This window comes from Heliconius melpomene, chromosome 2, assembly GCF_056956725.1.
Source record: "Heliconius melpomene rosina isolate 202511_hmr_F chromosome 2, ASM5695672v1, whole genome shotgun sequence".
In the NCBI taxonomy this organism is placed as follows: domain Eukaryota; kingdom Metazoa; phylum Arthropoda; class Insecta; order Lepidoptera; family Nymphalidae; genus Heliconius; species Heliconius melpomene.
Window position 1 is genome coordinate 9377693 of NC_140390.1, and position 26998 is coordinate 9404690.

The window sequence follows — 26998 nt, forward strand, 5'->3', positions numbered from 1 at the left end:
CACAGTCGGATAAAATCGAGAAACCTGACATACCACCCTGAGTAGTTCATACGTGCCCCGTCTCCACTCTGCCGAGAGCTGACGGCGTCGGTGATGTAAATTGATTCTAATATATTTGATTTTCTCACAAATTTCCTTTGTACAGGATGATTTTATTAGTGTTTTGGTCCTGTCGTAATGGTATTTTTGGGGTGGGTAGAAATTTATTTATATATAAAATGGATATTTGGCTTTTAAGTTCGTGATTTTTGTGAAAATAGAAACCGTCGTGGCACAGTGTGTGCCGCGCCTGTAAACGCGACGTGCCGTGTTGCCTTGATTCTTATTCGGGGGAATATTTTTTTTATTTCGTGTTGACTGGAGAAGCGAAACGCTACGCTTTGTCTTATTACCAAAGCGAAGAAATGAAAATAATTCCCCCGAAAGGAATCGAATCCATAACCGTCGCGTCTATAATGTTAGAATTATTAAACTAATAATATTTAGTTACGTATGTATTGTTTCAGACATTCCGCCGTGGATGTGGTCGGCGAGGCGAACAGGGAGCGAGACGTTAAGAGATGGCAGAAGGCGGAAGGAGACAGGTTGTTATTTGGTTATATATCTTTTTAACTCTCTTTTTAACCCCCTACTCAAAAAGAGGGGTCTGTTCATAACTTCGAACTGTCTGTGTGTCTGTCTATGGCACTGTAACTCCTGAGTTATTAAACCAATTTTGACTTAGCTCTAGGTTCACTCCTCTTAACCCGCTATATGCAGGATACAGTGAGAAGATAAAAAAAATCTATTAAGTTTAATCAATCACTAGACGCACAGAACCACGAAGGCACATTCACCATTTTAATATTCAATTATACATACCCTCTTTGATAATTATGAAACTACCGTAGTCCGTACCTTTGCTAATATTTGGCAACCCGAGTGGGGGGGGACCTTTTCATTTTACGCACATATATATGTTAGTCTGAAACTTTTATCTGTATACTTTGTCAAATTAATAGGCTTACTCTTCCATCTGAAAGTTTGGCCTGTTTAGGTGTTAAATACGATCGGTACAAACCTGCGGCTTCGCCCGCTTAAACTTATATATTAAAGACAAATTATACTAAATTATAATAAATAAATGGTAGCCTATGTGTTGTTCTGGTGTATAAGGTATGTTATTGTAATGTTAAGTAATTTATTTATTTATTTTATTTCTTTGTTTTCTTATTTATTTATTTAGTTATTTTTCGCGTCACTTTACACCGCATTATGCCCGCACTTTTAATTATATCCTTCCGGAATTCGGTTGCCTGGAAGAGATCACTTGTAGTGATAAGGCCGCCTTTGTGCATTTTGTTTTAAATATTTATTGTACTGTATCTTTTAAAGTGTGCAATAAAGATTTTTATCTATCTATCTAAGTAGGATATTGAGAGGGACACTAATGTTCAGTCACTCCCTTCTCCACTTTCCCCCTAAATATGAGAAATAATGTGTTGGAAACCTTAGTATTTCAAAAAAATTTTCACAAATTTCAAGTCGCTCAGCGCACCATGGAGCGGGCTATGCTCGGTGTATCTATCTCTAAAGGATAGAATCCGAAATGAGGAAATCCGGAGGAGAATCAGAGTTACCGACATAGCTCAAAGAATTCGTAAGCTGAAGTGGCAATGGACGGGGCATATTTGTCGTAGAGCCGACGGCCGCTGGGGCAGACGTGTCTTAGAGCGGAGACCCCGTACAAAACGTCCGGTGGGACGACCCCCCTGCTAGATAATGAAGCAGATGGATCCGAAGAGCTGAGGATCGAGTGTGGTGGCGAGAATTGAGGAAGGCATATGTTCAACAGTGAACAATCGATGGCTGTTGATGATGATGATGATGATTTCTGAACTTAAATTATACGTATCTACCTACTGGCCATCGTTGAAGACGCGACGGAGACAGCGTGAAGTTAAAAAAATAATTATACATTACTTCTTTGAAATAGAATCTAGTGACAAAACATTCTGTTCATAGCCAATGATGAATTGCAAAATTAAATTTGTAAACTTTAGAAGATGTAAAGATAAACATTAAGTTAATTACATTGTCGCTTTTAACATAACGTTTTCTATTCATATTTGCTCAAAGAAAGCAACTTTAAGTAAAATCAATTAAATATTTCTATGAAAGGAAAGCGGAACGGCGACTTATTCAACAATGGGGTACGCTTAACGCCGTTTCAATAGTTCCGTTGGAAATGGAATTGCTATAAGCGGATAATTCGTTTTGAAGATAGTCTCTTGGACCATTTTCACTGAAATAATTATTATACTGTATCCCGTATATAGTATGGATACCTAGTGTTAGGACCTGTGGTAAGGGAACCTAGTGTTAGGACACTCCGTTCCCCACTTTCTGCCAAGTTTTCGAGATATAGTGTGCTGACTGGTGAAACTTGATGCTGCGATTAGTTTAAGTACTAAAGTACGGACGATAGTTGAATATTTGATCCCCATTTGGAATCTGAATTTGTTTCAATGATCTGGTTGTGCTAACCGCGGCGTACAGGCTCGCCCCTCAATATTATGTCCCGGAATAATATGAAACGGAATGTTTTGCCACTAGGTTCCCACTGTCTACCCTGCTACATGTTATAAAGTGAAGCTGCTTTATCTTTTAATAGCAACATTTCCACCCTTTTGCATGATTTATCGTAGAAACTATATCGGGACCGATTTGACCTAATTCTAGGCATAGTCTCGCCTAGGTCTAGGAAATTCAAGTAAAAAAATATATTAATATGTTAAACTTGGAAATGAAGATTGAATCTAGAATATGTTGTATGTAGATTCTAAGCCAACTTGTTGTAAAATCTTAGTTAGTTACTTGTTTTGACTATTAAAATATATTTTTTTTTAAAGTGATTTTTAGGGTTCCGTACGTCAAAAGGTACACACGGAACCCTTTATAGGATCACTTTGTTGTCTGTCCGTACGCCTATCAAGACGATTTATTAGGACCATTTATCTCGAGATAGCGTAGAGGTATAGGCTGCTATTATTAGTCCCTTAGAGAACGGGAGATGAGCATCTATGCATAGATTTTTCTGCATTTTATATGAAATTTGCCGCCTAATCAAAACCTATAAGTTACTTCCCATGGACCTACAGTTATGAAATTTGGCACGAAGTAAGAACTAACAATATAAATAAAGACAAAATCCAAAAAGTGTCCACCACTTCGTCATAACGAACGTGTTTTGCTAATATTTTGAATATTTGTACATAGGCTATCAGCGTACCCCACAGACAGGTCAGCTTTACTCAAGTCTCACGCAGCAAAGTCAGCAGAATGCAGTACCCAAGGGTCCCCCAAAGCGAGGAGAACCCCGCGAGAATCACGACGAGTGTCTTTAGCGCAGGCCTCAGGCTATGTCCAGCTAAACCAGTACAGGTTGCTGGAACCTATTGGGCAGGTGAGTTGTTTCTAACGATTTAGAGAATTTGGATGGAATTTGTAGGAGTAGGTTTTTTATTGGAGAAAATTTTAAGAAAATCAGTAGTTCTTTTGGCTGCGTATTACTTTATTCACTCTGTGTCTTGCACATAGCATTTATGTATTTATTAAAATAACTATATTTATCTACTTATCTTGGATTCTTTGTATCTTCACTTTACACCGAGAGACCGTATCGAGGATCGTGATGACGATTGACTTTTAATGTTTAATGAACTCCACTATATTGAAACTGTGGTATTGAATAATTTAAACTTTAACTAGAAATATTTTATCTATTACAAGGCGTTTTTTTTTCTTTACATATGTTTCATATTGACGCGACGGTTGTCGATTTGATTCCCACTCGAGGGAATGTATTAGTTTTCTTTTTCACGCTAGAGTGAGAAGACTGATGTAAGAAAAGTTCCACTGAATTCCGCCACCCAACAATCCGGCGGAACGTGGTGAACGAAGTGCCTTAATATTATATTTTCTCTGCCTATTGTGCTATATGCGAGATATAGGGTGGAGAGGTCATTTTAGAATAATTCATTTTTTTTGTTTTTTTCATCAACAGGGCTCTTACGGAATAGTAAAGCTGGCATACAGTGAAGAAGACGATACACATTACGTAAGTATATTTTACATATTAAATAATTTACACCCTATCTTTTATTTTTTTATGTATTATTTAAACATTATAGGAAGAAAATAACTTATTAGTATGAAAATTTTTAAACATTTATAATAATTATAATGCTATTCAGTAGTCGATAAATTTTCGAGAGTGTCGTAACTCAACGCCGCACTTACCAAAGCGAGAAAATAATAACAAGATAAAATTAATTACAGATATCATATTTTATTGCACAAACATTATATGGTCAAAATGTTTTTCCTCTTATTTAAATCGCTAATGCATTCGTTCTAAAGAATTTTAATTATATTATACAAAGAAATATATAAGAACTATTCGAGATGTATGTATGTATGTTAATTACATCAATATATTAAAATGGTAATATATTCGAGATGCAGTAAGAATGGCGCAGTGAACAAGTGTTCTATCTACTCCTATGAGCAATTAAATAGCCATTAAAAAGCGGTTTAACGATGTTTCCAGCACAGTAGGATTGCAGAGAGAACCTAGTGTGGAGACTCTAAGTTCTCAAAATACAGCATTTTTTTAATATTGCGTATGGAGTGACGGAACTCAATGCTGCGTTTTTTCTTGTTATCAGAGCTAGGATTGTTAATTCACGCGAGTGGGAATCGAATCCGTTACAGTCGCAAAGGGAGCCTGGCGTTAAAACTATCCGCTTTCCTTTGAAATCTGGGGACGTACTGCGTGGCCTGCTTTTCCTTGACACCAGAGGGAAGAAATGAAAATACTAAATATTTCATCTACTCCAGAGAAAATCGAACCCACATCCTGTCGCTTGTAAAGTCCAGCCCCAGTTGAGCCCATGCGCCACGACCGGCCTCATGTAGGTACACTTATTACAGCAATATATTCAAATGGAATATCATAAAATATATTATATTCGAGATACAATAAGAATGGCGCAGATATACGGCTATTATGAGTAATTAAATAGACACTAGGTTCCTTTGTAATGATTATCCATTTTTATTCAGCTACGTGACCCGTCCGCGGCTTCTCCCGCTTAATCTATACGAATATTTATTTTATACTGCTTTAATATATTTAGAAAAATGTTTGATTATTTAAAAAAATAAACTTCACGCTGTATCCTGCACACAGCAGGATAAGCATAGGGAACCTAGTGTTATGACACTCCGATCCCCACTTTCCACCAAATTCAAGAGGCATTGTGTGTTAAGAGGCCGAACTCAACACCGCGCTTTGCCTCGGTGAAAAAAATGAAAATATATTGATTTTACAGGCCAAATCGGTTAAGCTCTTCCAGAGATTATCTCGGGTAAACAGAAAGACAGACAAACAAAAAAATTTATTGTTCTTGTTTTAATATCTTGTAAATAAATAAGTATATGCAATTTAAAAAAAAACAGAGCATCAAACGTTGCAATACCTGCATACCTCTTTCACTTCGTCCACTATCATCAACCTCATATAATATGGCCTCCTAGAGATCCTCATGCTTTTTATGTGGCTTTTCCCCAGTATCATCGAAACAATGTTTTAGTAGGTCAATCGAGGTCCCCCCTGTTTCTCATACCTTATCTCTATACTATTTGCAGGCAATGAAAATTTTATCGAAAAGGAAGTTAATGCGACGAGCGGGACTCTTCGGAAGAACACCTCCGAGAAGACCAGGTCCTGGTCCTCCACCAGATCCTCTACAACGGGTATATCGAGAAATAGCAGTTTTGAAAAAGCTAGATCATCCTAATGTTGTGAAACTTGTAGAGGTAAATTATTTTCTTTTAATTTATGATATAATATTGGCATAAGTAAATAAATATAGTAGTTTTTTAGTGTTAAAATTCGACACAGATTTTTTTTCTTTTTTTTTAGCTTCACGCTCCTCCTGTGTAGGGTAGTCAGAGGGAACCTTCGATCCTATTATTACGAATCTTCGTCAAATTCTTGGCGTGTTGAGAGGCGGAACTTAACGCCGCACTGTTACCTCGATACCAGAGCAAGGAAGTGAAAATATTAAATATTTAATCTCTCCTACTTGGAATAGAATCTACGACCGTTACATTTACGCACGTTTGTGCCTCTGCGCTACGACGGCTGAATCCCGCTATTCGATACTTAACATTTAGTAAAAGGCCGATATCATCGCGCGACCAAAACCGCGTAATTAACATAATTATTTTCATGTAATAATTAGTTTTCGAATAACCGCATCCGGTAATTCTATACTCGATGTTAAATATTTGTACATTTATGTACTACGATAGTTGTTTTAAAATATCTATACACTATATTATGTATAGGTATTCAAATATATTTGTTGTAAATGTAAATGGATATAATTATTTAATATTTATTAATTATTGTAATTATTTTTATCCAAAGGTCCTAGACGATCCAGCAGAAGACCAGCTTTATCTTGTATTCCAACTTCTGGAAGGAGGTCCTGTGATAGACATACCCAGCGACAATCCCCTCAACGAGGACCTCGCGAGAAAATACTTCAGAGACGCCGTTCTCGGCGTAGAGTACTGTAAGTGATATAAGACTAAACAAAAAAAGCAGCTTCGCTTTTTTCCCCTATAGCAGAGGGGAACTAGTAAAAGTTCCCCATTAACTACCCAATTTTCAAAACCACAACGCCGAAGTTCGTTTACCAAAGTACGAAAATAAAAAAACATTAAATATAATCATTCCCTATATGAAAATCGAACCCATAACCGCCGTGTATACGGTCAGTCGCTCTCCCACGGGGACACGACGACCTCTTGTACTATAAAAGTTTTAACAAACTTCCTTAACGCCATACAGATTTTATTTATTCGTCTAGACTAAAGAAAATTTATTGAACGAACAACTGTGGGTAGTCTTTTATTTAAACTTTTTTATTACAGTTAAGTTTGAATTTCATATTTTATTGTTTGTATTTGTTTTGAGAAGTTTTTAGCAATAAAATTCTGATTTCAAAGGACCTAAGCTTTATAAAAGTGAACAATATAAACCAATATTAAAATTATGAAAAAAATAAGTTAAATTTTAAGGCTATCACATGGCAGTATCTGATTTATCGAGATGGTCGTGGATTCGATCCACATTCTCATCTATTTTCATTTATTATCTACTTGATGACAAAACGCGGAATAATGGAAGGAAAATACAGAACAGAGTGTTTTGGCAGTAAGATATCTCTTTCTACTTTGCTTTGCGGTATAAATCGTGAAATTACAAAAAGAACTTCAATATTTTGTACTTAGGTATATATACCCAAATTTCTACATAATTATTACTTTAGAGCAACGATATATCTTAAAAAGATTAAAATAACCACTTCTAGTGCATTTTCAACGTATCGCCCATCGAGACATCAAGCCTGCCAACCTTCTGCTAGGAGAGGGAAGGGTGCAAGTAGCTGATCTAGGAGCTTGTGGAGAACTGGCTGGAGCTGGTCGTCTGTCTGGTGGGGTTGGTACCCCTGCTTTTAGGGCACCCGAGTCTACTGACATTGGTGAAGTAAGTTGAAAAAAAATATATTTTTCAGCTTTTTAAAGCTTATCTATATATATAAAAGGACTTGTCCTCACTGACTGAGGTAAGACGCACGCACAGCCGTAACCGCTGTGTGTAGAAACGTAGAATTTGGACAGATGTTTAGTTTCGTAATCTGGACATCCACTAAGAAGGGATTTTGAAAAATTTTAACCCTAAAGGGGTGAAATTGGGGTTGAAAGTTTGTATGGAAAAAAATTTAAATGGGCACCAATTCTTATAAAATTTGAAATTTAGTTTTTAAAAGTATTTAATTGAATACGTGTTTCAACGTTTTCAAGAATTTTGCCCCTAAGGGTACAAATAAGGGGTTGAAAGTTTGTATGGAAAAAAAATTAAATCGGCACCGATTCTTATGAAATTTGAAATTCAGACTCTTAAAAGTATTTAATTGAACACATGTTTCATGGTTTTCTAGAATTCTTCCCATAAGGGTGCAAATAAGGGGTTGAAAGTTTGTATAGATTTTTTTTTAAATCAGGACCAATTTTTATAAAATTTGAAATTCACACTATTAAAAGTATTTAATTGAACACATGTTTCATGGTTTATTAGAAGTCACCCCTAAATACGCAAGCGAAGCTGCGCGCGTCCGCTAGTTTAATATAAGAATTATAGATGTTTCTACTATGAATGTATCGCTATTTTGTATAAAATAAAATCTGTTTAAGTGCGAGTCAGAATCGCCCATTGAGACTTCCGTACTTATTCCAGGGTTGTAGGTCAACGGGAAGTACAATTTATAAAAGTTGAAATATATGTGATGCTATGATTGTTTCATTTTAATCTTTGGAGGTGCTGGATCCTGTACAATTCTAATCATCTGTCCTGGGTAGAATTCTAATCCGCATTATACAACCTAATAAACAATTCAAGCATTCTATACACGTAATGTAATGTATGGTAAATACAAAACATTAACAATTTAGAAAGGGTAATTATAAGCCTGTCGATAATTAACTCCAAAGCCAAATAGAGACCTCGTAATGATGAGCAAAGGTCAACAGATTCGTATCTCATTTCACATTCAATTTGAACTGCGGGTTGACTTTAGCGAGTTGTTTGGGTGTTTGGATGTATTTTGTATTCTGTGTATACACGCTGAATCTCGCATAAAGGGTAGGCAAAAGGAATTTAATGTTAACCTCCTCCAATTTTGTTTTCCACGCTCCTTCTAGTTTTTGATATTATGTGTTGAGCGGCGGAGCTCAACGTTGCGCTTTGCCTTGTTACTAGAGCGTAGAATCGAATATAATTTATTTCTACGTGTTTGAATCGCACCTGTAGCCGGCGAGCTTACAGTCAAACGCCATGAAGACTTGTGTGTCTTAAATGTGTAAATTCTGAAAAACGTAGGTTAAATTTAAATAACGTATTTTTCTTTATATTTCTATTAAAAAAGTAGTTTATCTTAAACAAAACCGATTAAGTGCGAGTCGGACTAGCCCCCCGATGCTTTCATACCAATTTCAGGATTGTAGGTCAACGAAAGTACAACTTATAAAATTTGATAAACTTAAATTTGCGGGCATACTATGCACTAATTTTGTAATAAATTAAGGCTTGTAATGATTTCTTTTCTGTCTCTCTCCAAATCTCTGTTCTCACTTTCCATATTTCATAATTGTAGGTTCACAGGAAATACCCTATAGGTTTTGATAACACTGCGAAGTTCATACAAATCAAGTAAAATCGAAATCGAAGCTTAATTTTTCTGTACTTAAAGAGAGATAGATTTAAATATTTGATATTAATTTCAGCTTAATACTTTCACGCGATCTCACTATTAATGGTTTTGACATACGGACAGACGAAAAACAATTTCAAACACACAGGGTTCCGTGTTTACCTTTTGGTATACGGAACCCTAAAAATACTAGTTTATTTCAGTTTATTAGTTTTTACTCTCAGGGGAGTCAGTTGAAGCGCTAATTGCTTTGCCAATATCACGTACCGAGAACACTCGATACCGCAATATAGAAATAAAATCATAGTTTTAAATTGGTAACAAAGAACAGCCTTAATTCATTTAATATAATTAAAAAAAGTAAATAAGATTATTTTTTCAGCTTTACGCTGTATCCCACATATGAGTATATATAGATGGGTAGGCTTTTTAAGGCCTAGGTATTTGTAGGCCGTCGAGGCCTTATATTATAAAAATATTAAAAAAATATTTTAATTTGTGTCACATATCGTGGCAGAAGTTTAAATGTCATAATATTTTAAAATCTGATTCTGGATTGTTTTGTTTTTTCATTAACAATGGGAGCCCCACAATGGTGGTATTTATATTATAAAGTATATCGTTTGGTTCTTTGTTTTGATTGGCTCATTTAAATAAAGACCGTTATTGTGACTTAAGTATTACCTGTAATAGTATATAATCTATACCTTTAGCTTCCTGCACTTATTATCAATTCCTCCACAGATATTACAAAATCAGAGAACCCTACATTATTTATTAGTGATGAAACATCTATAAAAGTAGAAAAAATAGTTTTTTTTTAATTCTTTTTTTTTTTTTTTATAGAATTTATAGGTTAGGTAAAGGTTTTTTTAAAAAGTATTATGCGGACAATACTATATACGAAAAAATATTTTAATATTGAATAAGTCATTTATCGAGGGAGGCTGTAGGCTCTATTACATCATATTGATCATTTCGACGTAACACAGTCTATTTGCTGATTCTGACAGCATAATTTGATCCCTAAACCACGTTTTATACACGTATATAAAATTTGAACCCAATACCGTCTGCACTTAATAACAGCACCTTCGGTGTAGCTTTCCCTATTATATTAAAAGTACACTCGCTCTAAGCCAACATAGCGCGGCCGAACAAACACATTAGAAGCGAGGAAATCCTTACCAAGTTATCAAACTTGGGTAAATATGGCGAAGGCAAATGGCGAAGACGTATGAATATTTTGAATGAATAACTTATTTTTTGTAAATACGTAAGGGGAAATGGGAAATGACCTGTGTATTCGTTATAGGAATCTATATTTATATACAATCCATACTAGTCTATATTATGTATAGAATCCCGACTCGAGGGAATTAAATATTTAAAATTTTCTTTTCCTCGCTTTGGGACCAAGGCAAATGTAGTGGAGTCTGGCATTACGTTCCATCACTCAACACACATTAGTCCAAGAATTGGATGGAAAGTGGGGAACGGAAGTGTCTTAACACTATGTTTCTTTTGCCTACCCTATGTAAATTACAGCGTGAAGCTAAAAAACCTAAAACATATTAAACCATATGAGACTTGTGTAACTTTCAGGCTGCCGATATCTGGTCTCTAGGTGTGACATTATATGCGATGGTAACAGGCAGAGTACCCTGGATAGCGCCCACATCGGAAGACCTCAGGAAGAGGATACTAGCCGAACCTCTCACCTTCCCTCCCAAGCCTCAACTATCAAGACCCCTCAGGAGGTTGTTATTGAGGTTGCTGGATAAGGATCCTAAGACTAGAGTAACGATGCAAGAAATTAAGGTAAGACAAAAGTTTTCCTTTGTTATTCTCCTCGAGTAATTTGTTTTATTTTATATTATTCTATTTTACGAGATAACATATAAGACCCCAGTGGTATATAGATCACTTTAAACTCTTTTCTTTTGCTGCATATCACGATAATATGCGAGATAACCACATATATCAGAGGGAACCTCTGTTAAGACACTCCGTTCCCTATTTGCCGCTGAATTTTGGGAGCATTGCCTGTTGAGTGACGGAACTCGACAGCAGAGCGAAGAAATGAACATAAATATTTAATTTCCTCGAGTGGGGATGGTACTCACAATCAGTCGCGTATCGGATACATATTCGTATACTTGGGCTTTCATATAATTATAATATAGCAAAGAATAATAAAAAATAATTGACAACAAAGAGAGGCTAATAAGCCCAAAACAAATGTATAACAATTTAGAATAATGGACTTGTTATGTACAAACAGACAGAAGTACTCGTATATACGACGTAGGTATGTACGAGATGCGGTACGAGGCCTCGTGTGTCGCTGTCATCAAACATTTGCGTTGAAAACAAATATTGAACTTTGTTTCACACCAATAAAATAAATGACAATTCGTTATAGCCACACTCAGAGACTTCTATTAATGTCTTAAATGAGATTAAATCAATTTTATTTTGTTATATTAAACTTGGAGCAATTAGTAGTTAATTATATACGTGTGTTTAAAAAATATTTTGATACATAAAAATCTTCTAAGGCAAACTGTGCCTGATCTAGATCCTGCCCAGACCTAACTCAACAAGAAAGTTTCATTCAAATCCGTCCAGTAGTTCCGAAGATGTGCGTGTACAAACAGACAAAAATAAATACGCGCGTAACGCGTGTTCGGTTGCTATTTTTGTACAAGGTAGTGATTGAATGATGATTGTGATGAATTGATGTAATCATCAATTGTAGTGTACACGATGATTACAAAAAAAGATTATTTCTCAAAAAATATTAAATGACAGACGCAATTTTTTTTTATTTCTTTAAAAGAAGGCGGTAACAAAATATATAAATGTAATTGAAAATATCTGTCAAACAAAATTAAGTTTTCATTTCATTCCCGTCAGCGCTTTCTATTTCCGAGTTAGCGTAGGTCTCGATTTATGTGGATATATCCATTTATTAAATTGTATAAAAAGGTCATGCGTATGAATTACCAAGAATAGGCGTATTTAAAAAAAACAAGAACCATTAAAATAACAATTTCCAGAAAAAATGGACATAGGTTGATATTTGGAACAAATTTAATAAAAGAGGTTATCAGTTTCATATGTAATATCACTAGAATTGGATTATATTTGAGTATGATGATCAATTTAAGCTTCCAAACACGTTGTGTGTTAAATTTCGTGTTTGTATGTTTGTTTTGAAATTTCTCTGTAACTGAAAGTGATACCGATACCGAGATTAATATCTCAGCACACAATCTAAGTTTAATGAAGTTCGGTTAAGTAATTTTTGAGATATGGTACAAATTAATACTAACGGCTTCGCCCGCTTGAACATCATACTTATTAATTTAGTAATCTGCATTACTTCTGTTTACAGTACCTACAGAACCTACAAAGATTAGAAAAATATACAAGTATTTGAAGATAGTTTAATATGCTAAATTACTTTTTGTAACCTAATATCAAATATCTGCTACTATTTAATTATAGGATCACGAATGGGTAACGTCGAACGGTAAAGACCCATTGCCTTCAGAACAGGAGAACTGTCGTCTGGTGGAAGTCACTGATGAGGATATGGCTCGCGTCGTCACCTCCATACCCAACTTGTCCACACTCATACTAATAAAGACTATGCTTAAGAAACATAGTTTTCAGGTAAGTTTAGTAAAAACTATTTTATTTGATTAATATAAATATTTTTCTGTAATATGCTAAATAGTAAACCTGGAGGGCAAGTGTCATCAAACAAGATGAGGCAAAAGAGGTATTCAGAGACTGTAGCGTTTGGTACACTTAAAAAAATATAATTCCCTCGAATGAGAATCAAACCCACAATTACTTCTATTAAAGTCTAAACATTTTCATTTACAGAACCCATTCCTTCGTAGTCGTGAGAATAGCTCGCGGCGTGAGTCCAGCGAAGTGGGAGAGACGGAGGGTGAAGAGAGTGGAGTGTTACGAACAGAACGTGGCACCAGACGCGCTGCTCTCTCTAGATCTGGACGTTCGTTATCAGCTCCTGGGAACTATCTTACTGAGAAGTAAGTTTTTAAAGATTTATTAAGTAACTATTTATATTTTATCTATGATTCTACGTATATTTTAAATAATATAATTAAAATTATATAGTTCCATTATATATTACAAAGTCACAGATGTAGGCTTCAATATTTCAAACTACCTCATGGATTTCAATGCGGTTTTTACTAATAAGTGAAAAGGATTCAAGAGGACGAGCTGTATATATAATGTAATAGTGCATTTTATAGCACTGTTATACTCAGAATATCAAAAACAAGTATAATTTTGTAAAATATATGGTTAAGATTTAATATAATATGTTTCCCGTCCTGTTTATTTATGTATAACTTTCCTTTCTTCAACAGACAAACTTCTTTTGACATTGCGCTCGAATCAGTACAAGAAACTAAAGAAACTGTCAAGTCACCAAAAGAAACTACTACAACCACACAACCAACAGCGAAGAGCACAAAAACCCAAGAAAGCCCCAAACCAATGCTCAACCAGACCGAACATAAAGCAACCAATAAACCAAAACCAAAAACAGAGCCAAGCAACCAAAGTAATAGCGGTTGTATAAAAAAAATCAATCAGTCAGTCATTGTCAGCACAAATTCAGTAAAAGACGCTAAAGATAGTAAACAGAATGGCAGGGACAAGGAGAGGTGATGCCGGCCGCCTGCGCCCTGCGCTCAGTTCTGAGGACCACAGAAACTTAAAGATTAACTAGTTATTTAATAAAAAGTTTTAAAATTTACATTATTAAGCGATTTCTCTATTTCAATTCAAATATTTGCTGTTTTTGGTATCTTCTCATCTGTCTAGTCTGCTTGGATTTATAGAAAGAGATTTTTCATTAAATAAAAATTTAAATAAATAAAAAAATACAATAAATGTAATATTAATAGCATTTTAAAATAAATGTCTCGGTTTATTTTTATATGTGAAAGCGCAAAATATATAAAACACTTAGAAAATCTGAAGGATTATCTTTCCCTCTACTTAAGTAACTACTTAAAATTTTAAATTATATAATTCACTCAGAAACTTATCTTTGGACCAATAAATTGTGTAAATGACATCTTATAAAAGATAATGTTGGACCAAAGAATACGGAGAGAGGAGAGCTCTATTAAATAATGAGATTACTGAAACTAAAACTTATAATTATATTTACTTATTTAGAAACGTTATTCTCTTTTTTTTTCTAATTAATTTGACAAAAATGTTACATATTAAAAAAAATTCAAAACTTTGAAATTTTATTAAATAAAAAAAATTGATGATTACTTTTAAATTATTTTTGTATATTAAACTATTATAATTTTTTTACGAATGATTTTTTGCGGATAATTCAAACATGTTTGGTCTAAGTATGGGTTTATGAATAAGTAAATATAATTTAAAGGTATTACGGTTAGTGATTTTTTTTAATTTCATAGTTTAAAAATATTTTTAAATACTTAATAGTCGATTATTGTACTTAGTTTTCTTAGTTAATTACTTTATTATATTATGTATAGGTATATAGCATTTATAGGATCATAATACTTTATATTCCACTAAAAAATTTTTGGAGATTTGCTTCATTTTTAAAACTAAGTCAATTTTGATGTAGATTTAAATTTTATTATATTTAGCTTAAACAAAATGTTTAGGTATTTTTAAAAGTGATATTCCACAAATTTAGTAATATATTATAAAAAAATATTTTATTAGTCGTCGGTAGCGACTCTGTAATATAGCACTTAAAGATTATTTTTATAATAAATTGTCATTATTATGTGTGTGTGAAGCTTTTGGAATGTTTGTTTAAAATGGTTGTGGGTTCATTTATTATGCATAAGTATATCATAGGATCGTCAGTGAAGGTCACTGAGGGCCCTATAATATACTTCTTTCCCTAATTCATCCATTTATGTAGGTATAAATGGATGAATTAGGGAAAGAAGTACCTAGAATGTCTTTGTTTACACAATTTGCAAAAGAAAATTGTCTTTAACTATCTCTAGTCTACGTAAACCGTATATAGCTCTATCTTTTCCACGATTTATCATATTTGATGCACCTTTCATTATAAAATATTATGCTCTAAATATCCTTTCAATGAAATAATTAGTCACTCAAATCTTTAAGTTTCTTTGTATATAGATGAATATGAATGTGTATATTTACTTACTTAAAAAAAACATTATTTTATTTGTTTATAGTTTTTAAATTTGTAATAATGTAATAAGCGCGGCGTTGACTTCCGCCACGGAACGTCTCGAAGATTTTGCGGTGAAACGGTAAGCAAAAAGCGCGAATCTGCTTTTCCAAAAAGTGTATGATTCATAGATTTTCATTGAATGGACGATATTAAAGTAGATATAGATTCATCAAAATTTATTCTATATCACAATTTACTAAGAGAATTTTACTATACACCTATATGACATATGTATGTATGAACTTCACAAATTTTAAAATTATATACGAGTATAGTTGTAAATTACTTTAATATTTTTTTATATATAAGATAAAAATTATAATGCTCAAAGCACTGTTTTGTCTTTATTTGTAAGATTTGTAGTCTAAGATAGAAAATAAAATATATTCACTATTAGATTAAATAACAAAAAAATATACCACCGTGGCGCTGAACTGGAAGGTTCTTGATACAAAAAATATATTTATATAATATTAACCGAGTAGAAAAAAGAACGGAGCCTGCTCACTCTACTCTGGAAAAGTTTAAAAACAAAAAAAAGAATTGGTAAATACATTAATATTATTTTTTTTATCATTATTAATCAAAGTTAATAATTATTAAAATTAAAACCCCATAAAAATGACAATTATATCACAATTTCTTAATGCTATATTTTGGAAAAGAATTTTGTTATTTATAATTATAACGTTACACATCGAACTAGGCACTGCCCCATTTTATAAAAATGCAACGTAATAGACCATCCCGAATAATAATAGTATACTTAAATATTGTACTACCCTCATTTAAATATAAAATTTTAAATTAAAAAAAAATAAAATATAAAAAAAAAAATGATTTTGAATTCATTTACTACTTTGGCTTAACTACTACTTAAAAAGTCATCTTCAATTATTCCTTTCAATAATTTTTATTTAGAATTCATTGTAAGAAAAATGACCAATTTAATAGTAATATCGTTTTCTAACATTCACAATTATATACTATTATCTGACTGTTAGTGATGGTTCAATACCTATTCGTGGAATAATAGCATAATAAAACTAACTTATTCAATATTTAAATGTTTTAAAGAAAGCAAACACGAAATTCGTCTAGGCGTAGGTATGCCTTTTTACAATTCTATTCTATAAAGTCAAAGTCAAAGTCAAAATATCTTTATTCCATAAAAATGCTTAACATTTACTTGGACATGTCATAAAGTAGAAAAAAAAATGCAAATTAAAAATAACAAAAAAAAATGTGCAATTTTGACTTGAAAAAAGCCCGTTCAAATGGTTGAGCTCATGAGAAGATACAGGCAAAGAAACTCATGGCCACTCTTTTTAAATGCCAACATTTGTTACAAATTACAATTAACAATTTTAACTTAGAAATAGAGCAACTCATTTCCAAACATCTTTATCGCGAACATAATCTTTAACAGAGTAATATGCTTTTTGGCAGAGCCTGTGCTTTACCACTTTTTTAAATTTGTTCAGTGATAAATTAACCATGTCGTTTGGAAGTTTGTTATAAAAGTGTATACTTTGACCTACGAATGAGTGAGACACTTTATGGAGCCTAGAGAAGGGCACAGCAAGCTTATTTTTATTTCTTAAATTATGTTGATGGAGGTCACTGTTTTTATTAAATTTATTAATATTCTTATGCACATATACTAAGTTGTCGTAAATATATTGGGAGTGTAGTGTGGGATCATCTAGGATGTTAAAGTCTTTGAATTTATTCCTTAGTGACTCCCGTGGACCCATTTTATAGACTGCTCGGACAGCCCGTTTTTGGAGCACAAAAATGGTATCTATGTCAGCGGCACTGCCCCAAAGTAATAGGCCGTAAGACATAATGCTATGAAAATAGCTGAAGTATACTAAACGCGCGGTGTCAACATCGGTCAGTTGACGAATCTTGCGGACTGCATACGCTGCCGAACTAAGTCTACCAGATAAAGTTTCTATATGCGTTAAAGTTATATATTAAAGTTATATATGCGATAAAGTTATATATATATAGAAATAATTACCCTCAAATCGAACCTGCCAGCTTCTCTCCGAGCTTAGGCTTGTTACAGGGTTCCTGTAGTGTTTTAATCAGTCCAGTATCAAACCGACACCGGCTTTAGTGCTTGCCTCTTTTATAATTATAAGTACATGAATAATTAATGGTGACCTTTCAAAACATTTTGTTTTTTAAAAATAAAATCAGCCTTACGCTGTATCCCGCACAGCAGAGAAGGCAGAGAGAACCTAGTGTTAAGGCACTCAGTTCCCACTTTTCGCTAAATTCTGGAGTACACTGCGTACTACTTGCCTTGAAAATTTTGTTTTTAACTTCAAAAATAGTAATTAAGCTAAAAATTATTCTTCAACGAAATATATAGTATGCGAAATTTTTGTACGTAGTACTAAGATAAGTTGTCCCATGTCAAAATGCTAATTCGAATATAAAAAATTAAGTTTTCTTCAAGTTCTCCAAGTTTCTCTCTGCGCTAATGTCGGTTCGCTTAGAATTTAGGTAATTTTGTTATTTCGCATTTTATCTTTGCAAGCGAATGGTCCAAATATATAATTGCCTTTACATGTTGTGATAGGTGATTAGAATAAAATAATGCTTTATTAATATACTGTACTTTATATAGTAAAGACCCAGTAGTTTTAAATTGAACTACTTGTATTTTGAAATTCAACAAGCTTGTATGCGATTCGATTTTGATAGACTTTGTCTTGTGGTTTTGTTCTGTAGATGGTCTTTTTGCTGGAGTTTGGAGGAAATTACCTCTGGAACAACTAACTAATAAAAAGCACAAATATAATTAAATATTCCATACTAAGGTTATAAAAATATTTTTAGAAAACGTGTGAGAATTAAGAACGTATGGCTTATTACTCAGAGCGCTAGGGCACGCAGGTTTGAATCTCGCTACGTTCAAATTTTTATACGTTTTCTAAAAATACAAATATTGTTTACATACTTACCTATATTATAACTGGAACTATCCAAAATATCAATATAAAATTTTGAACAAGATCATTTGTAGAATAGCGTTAAATACGCTTATATTGTATGAATTTTGTTAATTTTAAATTTTAAATCGAAGTCAATAAATAAATTTTGATCTGGACTACCGTATTTTTATTGCACCTGACTTTAATATAAATATCACAAGCAGAAAATAGTTTTTTTAAAATAAAATCAGTTGTGTATAAATCCCGTTTTATGCTTTTTATAAAATTTTTATTTTTTTACTAAATGTGGATTTTTTTTTATGTCTCTTATAAAAACTTTTAACCGACTTCTAACAAAAAAAATATCTGTTTAAGTAGATAATATTGTTGGAATTGGATAATATTCAAGGGTGATGATCTATCTAGGCTTACACGTACATGTGTTAAATTTAGTTAGTGAATGTTGTTTGTAGAACGCAAATTTCTCACAAACTAAAAGTCATATCGAAATTATCTTTTTTATTCAAATAAGACGACGAGAGATAAGTTTCATGAAAATTCATTCTAAATTTTAGAATTATTTAGAATGAATTCAGTGACTTATTATCTTCGTATACATTAATTATAAACAAAATATGTATTACATTTTTTATATTATGTACCTCATATAAAACGTCAAACAAATTAGGCTTAAAAGCCAAAGCATCACGTGACAGTTAAAACAATATGGATAAGCTCGCTCAGCCAGCCCCTTGGGAAATCACGAATTGATAGCGAGACCCACTCCGGAGACATATTGACATGCTGACGCCAAATGAAATACAGTGTTGATTTATGTATGCCGTAGTGACGTAGTGGCAGTGTTCATAAACGCGGGGAATAAACAATCTTTATTCATCAAGGCCTCAAAATTCGGCGAAAAGTGGAGGACGGAAGTTTAATGGAAGTGGACTGTGTTAATTCTAAATTTCATGATGGGGGATCATGTCTGCCCTGCTACGTGCGGTCTACAAGCGTGATGCTATAAAAATAAAGAATTTAACAACAAAATCATACAATTGTAAATGTTTTTAAAATTTTATTCATTAACTATATAATTGGTGGTATTGTGATAATACTTATTTTAAACATTATTCTCATTACCTTTATTGTTTATCTTTAACAGTATCTTTTTTTAATTCTTCTACTACCTCATCTTTTTCTTGATCAATTTCATCGTCGTCGTCATCACCAGAGGAGGAAGACAATGAAGTTTCATTTTTGTCCTTTTCATCATCTTGGTCGACATCACCAGAGGAAGATGGTTTTGGTGATGATTCTGCTTTTTCCTTAAACACCATTAAAGGAACACTGTTACCAACAGTCACTATACTTCCCGAAGGCACAGTGATTACGTTACTTTGGGCATTTTGATTACTGAGTGGAACGTATATTTGGTCATTGTTCTGACCAGTGTTTTGACTCCATGGCGAGGTAACTTGTCCACTTGGTGCATAATTTTGTCCATTACTCAATACAACGATCTGATTATTTGCTGGCGGACCATTACTTTGTATATAATGCTGACCATTCCCCTGTATAATTACTTGGCCATTACCTTGTGTGGGCTGAGCGCTAGCCGGTATATATTGCTGGCCATTGCTCGCCACAAGAATCTGACCATTACCTTGCGTAGGCTGACTAGAACTCGGGACATATTGTTGACCATTACTTGTCGTCATATACTGATTATTTCCTTGCATGGGCTGACTATTACTTGGAACCAATTGTTGACCATTAGAATATAAAATTTGACCAGTACTTTGCACAGGCATATATTGCTGACCATTACTTAGCACTATTACTTGACCTTGTCCATTACTTTGTACGTATTGACCACTATTAACTGGTACTAAAGCAATCTGGCCATTGTTCAATTGAACAGTATAGTAAGATTGTTGTGTTGGGTTGCTTGGAACTTGGTAGTAGGCATTTGATTGACCTGCAGACGACGTCGAAGGGTTATACGATGCTTGTCCAGAATTACTATTTGCATTAGCAGGGCCATTTACTAATGTGTAGCCTCCACTCGTTGATCCTCCATTTGTATTTGTTGACATTATGTTTCCACTTGGCACTGTGCTAGATACTGTGCTGCTAGGATTTTGAGGTATATTTACTAATGTATAGCCTCCAGTCGTTGATCTTCCATTTGCATTTGTTGACATTATGTTTCCACTTGGCACTGTGTTAGATACAGTGCTGCTAGGATTTTGAGGTATATTTACTAATGTATAGCCTCCACTCGTTAATCCTCCATTTGCATTTGTTGTCATTATGTTTCCACTTGGCACTGTGCTAGATACTGTGCTGCTAGGATTTTGAGGTATATTTACTAATGTATAGCCTCCAGTCGTTGATCCTCCATTTGCATTTGTTGACATTATGTTTCCACTTGGCACTGTATTAGATACAGTGCTGCTAGGATTTTGAGGTATATTTACTAATGTATAGCCTCCACTCGTTAATCCTCCATTTGCATTTGTTGTCATTATGTTTCCACTTGGCACTGTGCTAGATACTGTGCTGCTAGGATTTTGAGGTATATTTACTAATGTATAGCCTCCAGTCGTTGATCCTCCATTTGCATTTGTTGACATTATGTTTCCACTTGGCACTGTGTTAGATACAGTGCTGCTAGGATTTTGAGGTACGTACTGAATGGATGTGCCGCTGGGACTATTTACATAAACTTGTTGATCATTAACTGACGACGTTGGAGACACGTAAGCGCCCTGGTTTTGTGGTGCAATAGACGATCCTATGTTAACAGCATATAATACTTGCCCATTATCAAAACCATTCATGTCATTAAGTTTTGACAATTGAGATACATTCTTTGCTTTCTGCATTTTATCTTTAGCTTCGCGTAATTGATCTGGAAAAACAATTGAACTTATATCTTTATGCTTATTGATCTTTACATCCAAATTATCACCTGCGAGTGCTACTTGATTTGTTTTTAATGTATTATCTTGGTTACTTTCGTCTTTTACAATTGAAGTAGAATTGTCAACTTGTAAATTATCAGCTACTGAACTTTCATTCTGGGTTAGTTTTCCATCTTTAATCATTGACACATCTAAAAGTTTAATTTCTGGATTACTAGTATTTTGAGAAGAAATCCCGCTAACATTTGCTTTAGGTTCATCGAGTCCGACATTTAAATTTAAATTGGCTTGACCATCAATTTTAAAAATATCTTTGATAGTATCTTCTAATTTTGAATCTGTGACAACTCCATCAACGGGCACATTTACGTGTAAATTATTATCATTTATTGAATCGCTAGACGAATTCAAATTAACAGTGATGTTATCTTGGCCTGATGTAGCTACGTTACTTCCAATGTCATGTTTATTTCCTTCTACATTTACATTGCCAGCTACACTATTTGGTAGCCCCACCTGCCCCAACTGTCCAATAATAGGGCCTACATTAGTTGTGGTTCCAGGTTTATTCAAATCAACTTTTGTACCATCTTCAGCTTGAGCACCTAAATCGCTACCACTAATTGCATTAACAGGTTGTTTGTCTAAACCTACATCTATTCCTTCTATCTGTGGGATTTCAATGTTGGGTACGTCTACGTTTATATTGCCCACAATGCCTTGTCCAGTTAAATCTACATTTTGTCCATTTGGTAAAATATTTTCACTGTTAATATTAGAAGTAAGATCTAAATTAGCACCACTAGAAATTGGGGGTACTCGGGAAATTTGAATATTTTGTGGTTCTTCACCTGAATTAGGCTGTTGTAATGGTTCACCTGATTCCTCGGAGTTAAATACACCCTCGTGACTTGCATAATCTGGTGAGCCAAACAAATTTCCACCAAAAATATTTGATGGTCTATTATATTCGAATAAAGGAGATCCGAAATTGTTGCCATTCCCTGGTATTCCAGGACGATATAATCCTTGGCCATAAGATTGTGCATTTCCCAGATTTTGAGTGATTAAATGAGAAATCATTTGTGGAAGTTCGCTAAACTGATGATGGACGCGATGATGATCATTGCCAAAGAACATGTGACCCTTCGCATATGCCACACATATGTAGAGTATAAAAATCTGAAATAAAATATTCATTAATATTTATTTTATCTTGTATCTGTTTTATGTTTATGTTGGTGCAATAAAGTATTAAATAAATAATAAATAATAACAGTTTAAAACTAATTAAATTATTTCTTCAAAATTCGATCTCATAATTTTATACAGAAATTACAAAATATATATTAAAAAAAATTCAAACAACACAAAAAATATAAATTATTATACTATTAGGTGCACTACAATATATCGGGCAAAGCAAGTATATTATTTAAATTTTACCTGTATTAACTGAACCATGGTGAAATTAAGACTGGACTGGACTGAAGACAAACAGTAATGCGGAATTATTATAAAGAATATGTAACCGGTGACAGTTCATCTTTTCTCCATTAATAAATATCTTCACAGAAATCATTACTTAATTACACATTCACATAATACTTAAAATCGCCTAAATCTGTAGCAGTCATTATAATAATGATCTAACATTTATATCGAAGGAAAAACCGCACGCAACGGATTTTAACGATCAATTATAATTGAATATTAATTAATACATGCATTTAGGCAAGTCTGTTTATTGTAGTGCAGCCATGATTTTATATTAAAAAGAAGGAAACCAAAATAAAAGTAAGTTTTTTTAATTCTTTTAGCATATTCAGTGTCCCGAAAGAAAATATAGCGCTTGTATGTCCTCTCAGTCCATTGCATTTCCAACATTTGGAAATTTAAAATTCTTATGTTCGAGACCGTCGTCGTGGCGTAGCGGCACAAGGGTGTGACTGCAACGCGACGGCTGTGGTTTCGATTCCCACTCGAGGAAGTGAAATAAATATTTACATTTATATTTCCACTCAACAAGCAATGCCTCCAGAATTCGGCAAAAACTGGGGAACGGAGGTTCCCAGAGAAGAACATTAGGTTCCCAAGTTTCTCAGTCTTACCTGATGTGTTCGGTATACAGCATGAAGCTAAAAAAACAGTCTCATCTTAGAAATAAACATGGTTATAATAATTTAATGTTGTCGTATTAGTATTATCAATATTAACGACAACGATTAAAAAAATGACGCACCTTTGAGAAGTGTCTATTTGTATTTATAAATATATTCGAAGAACTGCATTAACTTCATTAATGTGGGATTCAAATCTAAAAACATGACGTCTCAATATTTTTTTAAATTTTGAAGTATTTCATACAAGAAAATTGCACTTAAACGCTTTTTGTAATATTCGAAACATTGCATGTTGAGTGCCGAAACTTAACGCCGCATTTTTTCCCCCGAACGTGACGAACCCACAATCGTCGTATTTTTAAATAGTACCAGATTATAGTTATTAATTTAATTAAAAAATCACCATTTGAGTTATTATCGAAACAAAAATGGTGAGATCTGTGTTCCCTTTGTTTTCATAGTTCCTTCCAATGGTCTCCAGTGATGCTGCAGTTATTAGTGCTCTTAAGCCGTAAGAGGTGGTGGTTCCTTCGTCAAAGCTTAGACTTTTACAACCAATCAACTTCTCATTTTCAATCTTCTCTTTTCCCCGCATAGCAGAGTAAGCAGAAGAAAATTCTTTCCTCTGCGCCGCTACCAAATTTCCTAGAAATTGCTAGTTGAGTAGCGAGACTCAAAGCCAAGTCTGTTCTACTAAAGTGAATAACCCAAAACCATCGTGTTTATATTAACAAATTTTAGTTCTAATTTAATTTCAAAACACATTATTTCAATACAACTAAAATATTTAATAAACTGTTATTGAAAAGAAAGACCAAAATATGTTTTTTTTTTATTCAATCCAAAAATTAACAAAAAAGTTATTCATTTTTTTTGTGTTCATAATACTTCCTTCTGACAACTTCTAGTGACTTCGCGGTAATAGGTGCCCTTAGACCGTAAGTAGTGGCGGTACGTTTATCGAAGCCCAGGCCTTTACGACCTACCAACTTCTCATATTCAACTTTATATTGAGGCTTTTCTTTATATTCTACATACTCAGGAATTTTCTCAACCTTAAAGGGTTCTTTAACTTTATACGATTGGCCCTGGTGGCCTGAATTTCTATTTTTTGGGACTTTTCTATCATTTTGCCTGTTACTCTGTGGTTTTCCATCGAAATATTTTGAGAAGATAGTGTCGTAGAGGTTGGTTGCTGCAAATTCGTCGCCGAAAAGTGGAAGTTCGGGGCTCATTTCCAAAGCATCTTGTGTTTTAACCACAAGGATAAATGAGAAAACAACCTGTGAAATATTTAACTAAGGTTAAATTTATAGACATAATAAGTATGACAACGTCATATTCATGCATTTTTTGTACATTCAATGTATTAAATAAAATTAGTAACTTTGGAAATTAATCAAAAGGTAGTAGATTCAATTCCCATCCAGTACAAATATCTATATAATTGATAAGTACTTGTTGAATCTAGACTTAATTTTTTTATTAGTACATTAATAAAATATATGTAGTCTCACTGATTTGTTTACGTAACTATCGGCAACTGAATGTATAAAATATCATCAAGTAAGAATAGAATCTACAACCACCGCATGTATAGTCAGACACTCAAAATATCACAATAAAAAAACGAAATATTTATATTAATACTTACCAAAACTACAATCTTCATGATTACAATCTCCAACAAGTGTAGTAAAAACAAAACATAATATACGCCCAACTAGAACATACGAGCCTTATATAAAGTTTTGAATAATTACAGCACCTACGTGTCAATAATTGTATTTGAGATGAATTTTAACTAAATGTCTGACCTCATGCGATACTTTGTTGAAAAAAAGGAGAATTACAATTAATTAAGTTATTAATAGAGTCACGCTACTGTTTTGCGTTAAATGAAGAAGTGTTTCTCTGTTTTTTTGCTCTTCTTCTTAATATGTGGTAATGTTATACAAAAAATAGAGGACTTCGTGGCGCAGGGGCTCAAGGGGCGAACTTTCCACCTTTTTTTTATATTTATTTTTCTTATAAGACCAATTTATCAATGACAAGAAAACATTAGGTGGAGTTATACCCTGAGATCCGGCCGTTGAATCCTGCATATACGAGTTTTCTTAATTAAACCTATATTAATGAATAATACATGATTAGTAGAACAGATTACACCTGGGTTGCCTGGAAGAATCCTGCCGCAATCACCTTTAATTACATTTTTTCGTAACTCGTTTTTGGAGAAAATTGCACCTATACGTTTTTTATATGAATCGCACATAATTTGAAAGATAATCGCATAAGGAATTGGAAAATTAAGGGTTGCCAGCTCTCAGTCTGCCGCAAGTCTAGGGTTGCCTGGTTTAAACATGTCACTAAATGTTAATAATTTGCACTCATGTGTTTTTTTAATGAATTATATATCAAATTAAAGCTTATTTTTTTCTGAACACTATAAAACAGGGTTGCCTGGAAAATTCCTGCCGCAAACAGGGGTTGCCAGCGTTTGAAATATTTTATTCCGGTTCCGTTTGACTATGAGAATAGACGATGAAATGCGCGGTCTGCCTTATGTTTTAAAGTAAAATATTATATAATAGAAGGTCAATCTTAAAATCAATGTTTATTCTAATTGTTCACCTGTTAAATGATGATTTTAATGATATTAAGTACACGCAGAAAACTATTTAAAGATCATAGGGCAGAAGAAATCATCCTTATTTTTCAAGTAAAATAATGAATCTATAATATTGAGTCTTTGCAAAATCTATTTTCTAAATACTAATATTTATTTATTAATTTAAATAACCCTTTTAAAACAACTAAATTATCTAATTAAGTAAATGTTTACAAATATCGATCTTCTATAAACTATTAATATACATACATATACATCATGTTCCCTTAATATAATGAAGGGTGACCATTATTGCGGATATTTTTTTTATTAATTATATTGAAAAATACATTTCAATGAACTCTCTCTCTCTCTCTCTTCGTCCTCTACTTGTTTGATTTGATTTGATTTAATTTTTTCTCACGCAATTTTTAATAATTTGCATAGGAAAGAAATATATATAATAGAATTATAATAAACAAAACTAAGTTAGCATAATAAATTCGAAGAAAATCCGACAGTAATGCCGACTAATAAACACTATTTACGGTTTATGACCAAGAGTCGGCAAATATCAATTAGTTGGCTATTTTTTACTATAGATAAACATTTTGCGGCGCGATACAAAGCAAACCAAATGCAATAAAATTATTTTCGAAGATGTATTGTTTCTAAATGCAATAAAAGTGCAGATGGCCAAATGAGTTGTTTTTGAGCATATTACTTAGTTACTTACCTTTCGTTTTGGAGTAACGACGTTTTTACTTGACAAAAATGAAGATGTGAAAATGTGATAGAATTTAA

At 33.3% G+C, this 26998-nt stretch overlaps 2 protein-coding genes across 3 annotated transcripts in view; one reads left to right on the forward strand and one right to left on the reverse strand.

Annotated features, from left to right (window-relative positions):
• Positions 1-16714, forward strand: part of LOC146540804 (calcium/calmodulin-dependent protein kinase kinase 1) — a 90441-nt gene extending 73727 nt beyond the window's left edge. For both annotated transcript variants that reach the window (XM_085202275.1, XM_085202285.1), the window contains 10 exons: positions 507-584; positions 3259-3445; positions 4046-4099; positions 5692-5862; positions 6479-6626; positions 7428-7603; positions 10932-11147; positions 12840-13007; positions 13224-13393; positions 13739-16714. In XM_085202275.1, coding sequence (XP_085058401.1) covers positions 507-584; positions 3259-3445; positions 4046-4099; positions 5692-5862; positions 6479-6626; positions 7428-7603; positions 10932-11147; positions 12840-13007; positions 13224-13393; positions 13739-14042 — 1672 coding nt within the window. In that variant the 3' untranslated portion in view covers positions 14043-16714. The remainder of the gene's footprint in view (positions 1-506; positions 585-3258; positions 3446-4045; positions 4100-5691; positions 5863-6478; positions 6627-7427; positions 7604-10931; positions 11148-12839; positions 13008-13223; positions 13394-13738) is intronic.
• Positions 16715-19595: 2881 nt separating this feature from the next.
• LOC146540805 (uncharacterized) lies at positions 19596-23520 on the reverse strand. The gene is made up of 2 exons (XM_085205769.1): positions 22907-23520; positions 19596-22642 (listed from the first exon to the last, which is right to left on the reverse strand). Exons 1-2 carry the CDS (start codon positions 22922-22924, stop codon positions 19676-19678), a joined length of 2985 nt encoding a protein of 994 aa, XP_085061895.1. The 5' UTR covers positions 22925-23520; the 3' UTR covers positions 19596-19675.
• Positions 23521-26998: the final 3478 nt, after the last annotated feature.